Here is a 10,591-nt window from a genome sequence, read left to right as displayed (position 1 = left end):
CCCCTGCCCACAGTTATATGCATTGCTTCTCCTTGAATAATAAATAAATAGATTCTGATAACAGAGCCAAGAGGAATGGTATAACAATAACATAATAAATGTTCCCGGATCCAGGCAACTTGCTTAATGAGTATTCGTCCTCATTTGTTTCTGGGGAGAATAGATGATCCCAGCATTTTCCATATTGCAAAGGAAGCGGATTTGTTTCAAAAGAGCCCCCAATCAGCACTGATTGTGCTTTGATTGAATTTGCCTGGATGTGATTGAATCCTGCTCAAAAACAGTGAGAGTCTGGAAGCGCTCTCTGTGTTCAGTTCTGCGTAGCACACCTCCCATTTCATGGGGACCAGGCATTATTTGACAAGGACCCCAAGGGTCATCAATGCAGGAATCACAGCTAAAGAATCCCTGTCAGATGACCATCCAAACTCACACTGTGGCATCTTCCTTACAAGGCACAAGTTGGCCCTCAGCCTCCCTGTGTCCAGCCCCTTGGTACCTCTATGCCAATGCCGGCACCACAGTGAAAAGCAGACGATCCAGCAGGGAGGAGAAGAAGAAGAGTTTGGATTTGATATCCTGCTTTATCACTACCCTACGGAGTCTCAAAGCGGCTAACATTCTCCTTTCCCTTCCTCCCCCACAACACTCTGTGAGGTGAGTGATGCTGAGAGACTTCAAAGTAGTGTGACTAGCCCAAGGTCACCCAGCAGCTGCATGTGGAGGAGCGGAGACACGAACCCGGTTCCCCAGATTACGAGTCTACCGCTCTTAACCACTACACCACACTGTGGTTGCAGGATGCAACCACAGAGCATGGTATGTAGAGAGTCATTCCTCTGCCACTCTAGGCAGATGTGCTTGTTGGTTAGGATGCAGGCAGCTGGGAAGATTGGACCAGGGGAGATCAAGCTGAAGGTGGTCTTAGATCAGGCATCCTCAACCTCGGCCCTCCAGATGTTTTTGGCCTACAACTCCCATGATCCCTAGCTAGCAGGACCAATGGTCAGGGATGATGGGAATTGTAGTCTCAAAACATCTGGAGGGCAGAGGTTGAGGAAGCCTGTCTTAGATTCTGAAAACAGATTAAATGGGGTAGGAGGACCATCCAGGTAGACCCACTTCTTCTTTTTAACATGGACTTGGGATACTTACCAGTTTCCAAATCTAGTCATGTCAAAGCGCGGTGGACCCATTGCCATCAGTTGGAATGGGGAAGACCACCTTTCCTCAAAGGCCTTCAGAACCCTATCCAGACATAGCAAGAAGCTTTCCACATCTCCAGACCAGTGAGACCAGCCTTCCATATCTCCAAAACAAGATGAGGAATCATGAGTTGCTGCAGCACTGGCCGACTTAAACGTCAGCCTGTTCCAGAAACAATGGTTGTGAGGGTCCAGCTCTCTAACCTTGGGATGGGGGGTGGGAGATATTCAGGCCCAGCCCCAAAGGGGGATGGTGCTCAAGTCTTAAGTTATATGTGATCATGTCTCCCTCTAGTGGCTAGTCGAGTAACTGCTAATAGCCTAAGACCTCAAAATCACCTCTGCTCTTCACTGGCAGTCTATTCCAAGTCTTCCCTTGGAAATAGTAGTCTGCTACATCTCAGCTATCGAACATGGATTTCTTAGGGGTCAGTATGTAAAAGGCACTGGACTTTGACCAGACAGCTAAGGGGGAAATGTGGATGTGTGGATTCTTTCCTTAGCTCCAAAGCGAGTCATTGAAATTAACAGGAATAAGTTGTCTAGGTCAATTAATTTCAATGGATCTACTCCAAAAAGGACTGCTGTTGGATACAACCCACTGCCTCCTAATCTCACCTACTCTACAGAGTTGTTGTGAGGGTGAAATGTGAGGACTCCACATATACCATAACTGCTGGCTCGTTGGAGGAAGAAGATTTTTTTAAGCCCAGGTGATGATAATAATAATAACAACAATAACAATAATATTGCTGATTGGGAGGGGTGCCCACCTGCCCATGTTTAGCCTTCCAGGGAGGAGGGGAGCAGCAAAAGCCACTACAAAAGCAGCAGCATAAGAAGTCACACACACATACCAAGGAAAACAGGGTTGGTAGGGTGGAAGACAGGGAGCCTGACAGTAGGTGGCGCCAGAGCCAATGGCTGTTTGAGCAGCCAGGTTCTTTTTATTGATGAGAGAGAGAGAGACTTATGCTTTTGCTGCCTAATAACAACAGCACCAGGAAAAATATACAACATGCCCACATCACACCATCATTTCAAGGAAACCACCTGCGCATTTCGGCCCATAACATTGTTTCTAAGAAAGAGCTACTTGAGATGATAATGGGCTCCCTAGGAAGGTGGTGGCCTCTTCTTCACTGGGAAGTTTTGAAGCAGAGTTTGGGGAGGGGGGGCATGTATTCTTTAGCTGCGACGCCTGCATTGAAGGGGGTTGGACTAGATGGCTCTTAGGGTCCCTTCCAGCTCTACCATTCTATGCTTCTAAGTGGCCTGCGGACCTTTTAAGAAGAAGAAAAAAAGAAAAAGGAGGAGGAGGAGGAGAAGAAGCAGCTCAGCATCTGGGGGACCTGCCCAGGGAGACCAATGAAAGTCTTTATGGATGCCATTGTGCCCACAGGCACCACATTGATGATTCCTGGTGCAGACGATGCTGAGCTAGATAGACGAATGTTCTCACTCAGCGCAAAGCAGCTTATATGGTACATCTTTTCCGATGACCCTTCTTCTACCAAAATAACACCGCGGGGGGGGGGGGAGCCTGTGTCCCTGCAGGTGTTGCCGGACTACAGCTCCCATCAGCCCCAGCCAGCATGGCCAAGGATCAGGCAAGATGGTAGCTGGAGTCCGTGGACATCCAGCAGTTTCCCATCCTATTACTAGTGCAAGCCCAAGCTGACGCATTTGGGGAAAGGCAACGGGCTTTAAAACAAGTATTGGAAGCTTCTCTCTCTCTCTCTCTCTCTCTTACGCACTCTCTCTCTCTTTTTTACTGATCTACTGCAGCTACTCTCTCCGGGCAAGGAGACAATGGAAGGAATGCAGGCCTTCTCTGCATGGATTTTCAAAAGTCTGAAAAGCAGAAAGAACCACCACTGTAGGACAGGTCAAGGCCTGCCCGTTGTTTCAGCCCATGCCAGTTTTCCTTGTTCTACCTTCGGCTATATACCCAGTTTAGCGGAATTCTGCTTATTTTGCATAAATTGCTGGTTCTGCTAATCCAGGGGAAGGGGAGAGCTGCAGCTGTCCCTGAACTCTCACCTGCTCAGCCCCACCCCTGTGCAGCTGAGGTTTCCCCTGGCAATAGAGCCTGCAGACTTTCAACCTTCTCTCTCTGTGGCCTTGAGGGCTGGAAACTTGACCTTTAAAAGGAAGGAGGGGGTTGTGTGGGCGGAGCTCTACACCAAACACATTTCACAGCTGAGAAGGTAGTACAGTACAGTTTATGTCCCAATCCCTTAAGAAACAGTAAAGGGACCCCTCTGGGGTTGCAGCGCTCATTTCGCTTTATTGGCTGAGGGAGCCGGCGTACAGCTTCCGGGTCACATGGCCAGCATGACTAAGCCACTTCTGGCGAACCAGAGTAGCGCATGGAAACGCCATTTACCTTCCCGCCAGAGTGGTACCTATTTATCTACTTGCACTTTGGGGCGTGCTTTCGAACTGCTAGGTTGGCAGAAGCAGGGAGCTCACCCCGTCATGGGGATTCGAACCGCCGACCTTCTGATCGGCAAGTCCTAGGCTCTGTGGTTTAACCCACAGCATTTCATAAATGAGCTCACATAGCAAGCAGACCATTGCTCTTTAGCCATCCCCCTAGCTCATCCTTTAAAGCTGTGTTCCCTGCCAGAGCTGTCAGCTCTATAACCGTAGGAAGCGAACAAAAGCAAGAACACCCAGGCACCTCTGATCATGCACAGAGTGCCCTATTCCCCAGGCTAAGAAGTCCCTGCATCCACATCCAGGAAGTTTGGACTTCCAAGGCAGATTGATGGGAGAGGCTTCAGGCAAGCACTTCCCCTTTGAGAAAACACACGCGGTGAAATAAAAGGAAGAGGGCTTCTCCGAGCTAGTGCAGAATGCTTAGGGCATTTCCAGAATAACCCAGAAGAGCTCCGGTTGCAGGGAAAGAGAACGAGAAAGACGAGAAATGTGCTTTGGAAAAAGACATAATTCAGACTTGCTCGGGGAAGATCGCCTCCCCGGACGCCTGCTCTCTTACTCGGGAGTAGCCCGCGCGTGGGCTCCGCGCCGCTTTACTCCCGAGTAAGCCCCCTCGGGCCGCGCTGGGCCGGCCCGGGACGCGGACGGCAGCAGGCGAGGCGGCTCCCGGGCGCCGCGCGCTCCGCCTCAGGGGTGTCCCGGTCCCGCCCCGAGAGCCGCCTCCTGGGGCCGCGCCCCGCCCGCCCGCCGCTCCATCCCGGGAGCTCCCGACCGAGCTGACAGTCCGGCTCCGCAGCTGCCGCCGGCGCATCAGCCCCGGCTGCGCCCTGCTGCTCGAGCCGTCGGGTCGGAGCGCCGGGCGGCCGCGGCAGCAGCAGCACCTGAGCCCGGGCGGCCGCGGGTCCGGCTGCGTTGCGGCCCGACGCCGCCGGCCCCACGCCGGCCCTGCCTCCCGCTGCCCCGCCGTCCGCGCTCGCCCGCCCGGCCGCGCCGTCCAGGATGAGCCCGCGCTACTTCCTGCGCTCGCTGCTGCTGCTGATCCTCGCCGCCTTCTCGGCCAACGCCAGCAACTGGCTGTGAGTGCGGGCGCCGCGACGGGGTGGGAGGGAAGGCGGAGGAGAAGCCGAGCCCGGCTCGCCGGCAGAGGAGAGCTAGGGGCCGCCGGGAGCTGCCGACGCCGCCCTCGCTTGCAGCAGGTGCCGGCAGCCGGAGCAAGCGCCAGCCTCGCCGAGCCAGCCAGTCTGCGGGCAGCGGCGGAGACGGAGCTGTCGGGGTTCCCTCTTCCTCCCTGGTCGTGTTGCCTGGCTTCGCCCTGCTCGGGAAGGGGGATTGGGACCCCGAGCAGGTCCCATTTGCCTACCTCATCAGACCCTGCTGCCTGGACGGGGTCTCTTTCTGGGAATTATCTGGTGCGCGCTCCGTCCCTTCGAGGAGCCAGGGTTGGCGAGCGAGGCGCGCTGTTCTGCTCTTAGTTGCAAACGCACGTTTAGTTTAAAAAGTCGTCCTTTTGTAGGCAATTGTATTTCGGGACTCGAAGCAGCCTAGAGATCCAATCCTAGACCTCCACCGGGAGGCTGCGTGGGCGCCTTCTGCACACGCTCAAGGGCAGTCTTGCTGTGGTTGTCCCCCCCCCCTCGCTGTGACGTTCCCTATCCCAACATCGGGGTTCTTGCCCGTCAGAACCCCTTCACTGAAGCTCCAAGGCGTGTCAAGGCTGTAGGTCTCCCAGGCTAGAATCCTCTGGTCACTTTCCTGGGAGTAAGCCCCATTGAATTCAGTGCGACAGAAGAATTCCCACTGAATTCTATAGGGCTTAGGGTGCTGTGAGCACATTAGCCCCAGAAGCTGATTTGTGTTGTTTTATTTAATTGATGGTCTTTGACTCCTGGAACATGGGCAGCAGACAGAGGGCCTGACTTGAAATGCTGGTGTGATTTTTTCAGGTTGGCCTACCTTGAGGGATCATTGTGGCATGAAATAACCTGATGTATGTTAGCCAGAGTGCCTTGGCGAAAGGCTCTCATGAACAAAAATGAGAACTTATTGTAGAGCAGTTTTCGGAACAGAGGGTGTGGTTTCATGGGAAAATCTGACACACACACACACCCTTCAAAATTAAGTTAATATTATTAGCCTTGATAAAACAGTGATTGCTCTGCAATCTCTCTGAGTGAACTTTATAATCTCTAAATGCAATAAAATCCATTGTAACCTTTATTTTTTAAGTAAAAATGAACAAGGACTAGAAGTGAAGACCTCTGCTTTTAAAGCCAATTCAGTTAAAAACTTTTGCAAAATAAGGTTATATTTTGTTTTCAGTTGGTTTAATAGCTAGGCACCAGGGCTGATAAGATTGTGAATTTGATGGCCACCTGTTGTACTTCCAACTTTGCTTAACCCAAACGTGAATTCTGCTACCCATTCTGTCCTCTGAGTCTTTCTAAATGCTGTTCAGAGTGTGTTAACTCTTGTTCATTTTATTGTGGACAATACCACTTCTTGTGGAAGGGGGAAGGACCTTGATGTGGTTCCAGGCTTGCAGAAAATTGGGTGCCGGGGAGAGGAATAGCAGACAGTTCCTGGGGCTTATGTATACTGCAAGGGTTGTGCTGTTTGTTCGCACAAATGTACATCTCTCAAGCTTTCGGAGTCTGTGCAGTTAACTCCCCACTTAGCCTGTTAGTATTTTGCCGCCGAACACCCACGACGCTCAAGTTTTGCTAAAGTCGCTCCCTGTCGATAGAAGCAAATCCCACTTGGAAGCCAGTGCTGATGTAACACTGAAGAATTCGGAGGTTCTGCGCAGCTTGATTCATACGTCTGGGTTCCAGAAGGGTGCCTTGTTGTGCTTGCTCATCCGGCAAAATGTAATCTAAGAAAAATATTCTGTTGCCACTGCCAGAAGCAGTGTTGCCTAGGAGTCGCAGGTGAGGAGAGTGCTGTTGTGGTTGGGTCGTGCTCACTGGCTTCCCATGGGCTTCTGATTGGCTTCTGTGATAGCACATTGAGGGACTAGACGAGCCACCAGCTTGTTCCAGCAGCAAGGCTCTTTTTATGTGCTGACACACTCTGTAGCGTTCAAGAGAAGCCAAGCAAGAAGCTATGGTGTCTGGTAGTTTGCAAGGGCAATGTCTAAGGGCCCTGTTGTATGTCCCTTGAGAGAGACCCCTTTTTGGCCCTTTGAGTCAGCTTGGCTCAGTTCATTGGCTTGAGGTTTTCTGTTCTTGGGCTGCTTGCAACAGCATCTGCTACCCCATCCAAAAGTAGCTGGACTCGTAGTGTGTGTCTTTGCAACAGATCTAAAGAGAGGGAGCTGTGAAATTCTCCTATCTCCCAATGCCACTCTTTGCTAACCTCCTTGTGGCATTGCAGTAGATAACTGAAGAATGGGATTGTCGCCTGTCACTACCAATCTCTGGTGTTCTCCAAATGGAAGGGTTTTCCTACCTAGTTAAAAACTCTTGGCTACCTGCGACATTCAAAGCTGCTTTAGCAATGGTCCGATTTAAAGCTGTGAACAAGTCTGATTTCTTTGGGGGGTTGGTGCCTGTTTTGAGGCAAGCAATTGCGGGACTTTAAACTGCACTGTAGGCCTATCTGTTTTGTAGAGCTGTAGGAATGTGATGGTTCTTCACCCCATTCACCGCGTGCACACGGCTCAAATATTACATTTTGTTTAAAAAGCATCAGTCAAGTTTCTAGACCTCATGCTTTAAGAGTGGGTGGGCACAGAAGGAGGGTGAAATCCCAGAAGCCACATAAATGGACAAAAGACATTTATCGGGATGGGGGGTTCTATTGGGGGGGCACCTGTTAAGGCTTCTGGTTTTCTCCCCGACCTGGGCAGAGGCAGGGTGAATCTATTTGCAGTGAGAGAAATAGCATCAAAAATGTTTGGCTTGCATGCTTTATCCAGCTTGTGGTTTACCATGCATAATTAACCATAGATTGCTGATTTGGGTTGATGATTAACTTGAAGAATCCAAGATGGCAAATAACTTGGGTGGCTTTCAAAGACAAATGTGTGGAGGATAAAGCTATTGATGGCTCCTAGCCACAATGAATAGGCTGTACCTCCACAGCCAGAGGCAGTATTCTTCTGAATACCAATTTCTGGGAATTGCAGGTGGGGTGAGTTGCTGTCCTGCTCAGGTGGGCCACTGGGAGAACAGAATGCTGGACGTAGATAGCCATTGGCCTGATTAGATAGCCATTGGCCTGATCCAGCAGCCATGCTTGTTCTAAACTTGGTTGTGACCTACACAAGTGGAAGAAATAATCTTTTCCTCTTTCTAAAGTTGTAAGTGGGATCTTGTTATTTTTGCTTATTTGATTCTGGGGCATAATATACAGGACATAGAATGGTAGAGTTGGAAGGGACCATTAGGGTCATATGTAGTCCAACCCCATGCAATGCCCAATCTTTTGCCCAATGTGGGGCTCAAACCCACAACCCTGAGATTAAGAGTCTAATGCTCTACCAGGTGAGCTATCTCAGCTATGCAGTACACAGCAGAAGAGCCCTTCTCCAACCCAGGAGAGGTATGTCTCACCAAATGCTTGTTAAAGCTTTACATTCTTTTAATTTGAGCCTTCGTGATGACATTTTTAGGCTGCTGTGGGGTTGGGGGGGGGAGAAATGCTGTGTATTTTGTCTGACTGTATTTTGTCTTACAGTGGTACCTCGGGTTAAGTACTTAATTCGTTCTGGAGGACCGTTCTTAACCTGAAACTGTTCTTAACCTGAATCACCACTTTAGCTAATGGGGCCTCCAGCTGCTGCTGCGCTGCCAGTGTGTGATTTCTGTTCTCATCCTGAAGCAAAGTTCTTAACCCGAGGTACTATTTCTGGGTTAGCGGAGTCTGTAACCTGAAGCGTATGTAACCTGAAGTGTATGTAACCCGAGGTATCACTGTATTTATTTTCAAGACGCCTTATGTTTGATTTTCAGCGCAGGGAAAAGGTGGAGTAGAGATGTCAAATCTCCTTCATGATGGAAACGTAGGGAGCTGTTTTATGCAGTCAGACTGTTGATCCATCTAGCCAATGTTGTCGACACTGACTGGCAGCAGCTCTACGGAGTTTCAGGCAGGGGACACCCCCAGCCCTACTTGAAGATGCCGGGAATTGAACTGGGATCTTCTGTATGCAAGGCAGGTGCTCTACCACCCTTCCCTTCCGACATAGAAACCTTGGGATCTGCCTTATCTTGAGTCAGATCCATTGGTCCATCTAGCCAGTGTTGTCCACACTGACTGGCAGCAGCTCTCCAGGGTTTCAGGCAGGGGACAGCCCCAGCCCTACCTGGAGATATAGGGAGTGGACTGTGCATGCCAAGCAGATGCACTGTCTACCACTGAGCCATGGTCCTTCTCCAAATAGTGATGATAATGCATAGCTTCTTTGACTTGTAGATTTGTGACCAGCTTAGGGTGGAGCTACACATGTAAGAGATGCCTGGAGGCTGCTTTTTCTAAGAAAAAAAGAGGGGTGTGTGAATCTAGAATGCAAAGGCAGTGTATGTGTGTGCTTAACCCTTTTCCTCACTTGCTGCCTGCTTCATGTCTTTTCCAAACTGCCTCCCCAATGCTCTTGCCTTCCTACAGAGCCCCCCCCCCCCAAAAGTGCCTTTGCCATCTTCATGTAGGACTGTGTGTGAGCAATTCAGAGCAAACGAAGAAGCGGGTGAGAAAGGGTTAAAGCACCCCTCTCCCCACCACAGCTTCTCAACAAGCCATTTCCTTGCAATACATTTTGCACAAGGGGCCTTGGCTGAATTTCCCTGTGGTGCTAAATAAGGCACCTGCAGGAAGGTGGGCTCTTTGTGCAACTGCTGCAAGTTCGCAAGTGCCATTTTTGCATTTGTTGCAGGGGTTTTTTGGGTGTTGCAACTAGTCCTAGATACCTCCTCCTTCCTCCCCAAGCCCTAACCCCCTGCAGCTGTTTTTTCTTACCAGCACCAACCCATGGCTTTTAAAGCAAACAATCCAATCTTCATTTGTTGTTGTTGTTGTGCGCATGCCTGCTGCAAGGCTGCATGGGGATGGGGTTGGCCCTGAGAGTTGAAGCGCTGTGATTTCCCACGACTCTGCCTGCCTGCCATCTGACCTACAAGCAGTCCAAGAGGTGGACCTGACTGTCAGCTTCCCTCTCCTCCTTAATCTCAGTGTTGCCCTTGCAGAACTCAGCAGGGGAAAAGGATGGGGACAAAACTAGAATGAATTCATTTTGCCTGCTGTTGGCTCTGGCGCCACCTACTGTTGGGCTCCCTCCTTTCCATCCTATCAGTCCCAACGTGCGCCAGCCAGGTGTGTTAACTGTGCATGTTTAACATGTGCATTCTGTGTGACATGTGTGCTTTCTGAGTGCACGGATTATTTGTTGCAGGCTAAAGCACTTCCCTCATGCTAGCCCCTTAGAGTCTCAAATAGCAGTGATCACACCTCTATGAGAGCAAGGCATGAGAAGTCAAGTTCAAGGACTCTTCAGTGTCCTTTGAAGCAGAGCTACAAACAGTTTGAGTGGATATGTGTTTAGGGCAGTGGTGTTCTGAAATTTTCTGAGCAGGGATTAACCAAGGCCCCCTATTTCTCCCCCATCACCCTTCCACAGCAGTGGCATAGCGTGGGGGTGCAGGGGGGGCCGGCCGCACCGGGCGCAACATCAGGGGGGGTGCGCTTGCACTCGCAGCTCTCTGCCCCCTGCTAAAATCCACGGGTTAGGGGGCGCAAATTACTTGCCTTGCCCCAGGTGCTGACAACCTAGGCTATGCCACTGTTCCACAGTCACAATTGGTGTGATCCATACAAGCACAGGGCTGTAGCTCAGCGATTAGAGCATCTGCTTTGCATGCAGAAGGTCCCAGGTTCGATCCCCAGCATCTCCTGCTAGGACTGGAAGTCTCCTTCATCTGAAACTCTGCAAAACTGCTGGTGACCAA

At 50.6% G+C, this 10,591-nt stretch overlaps 1 protein-coding gene across 1 annotated transcript in view; it reads left to right on the top strand.

The window, feature by feature from the left end:
- The first annotated feature begins 4,431 nt into the window (after positions 1-4,431).
- The window catches only part of WNT4 (Wnt family member 4), a 51,696-nt gene continuing 45,536 nt past the window's right edge, over positions 4,432-10,591 (top strand). Inside the window, exon 1 of the mRNA XM_083513234.1 lies at positions 4,432-4,726. Within this exon, the coding sequence (XP_083369360.1) occupies positions 4,650-4,726 (77 nt within the window). The 5' untranslated portion in view covers positions 4,432-4,649. The remainder of the gene's footprint in view (positions 4,727-10,591) is intronic.

Source organism: Podarcis liolepis, assembly GCF_965112155.1.
Source record: "Podarcis liolepis genome assembly, chromosome: 7".
Classification (NCBI taxonomy): Eukaryota; Metazoa; Chordata; class Lepidosauria; order Squamata; family Lacertidae; genus Podarcis; species Podarcis liolepis.
Note: the sequence above shows the minus strand (reverse complement) of the source record. Positions and strands in the feature narration are given on the sequence as shown.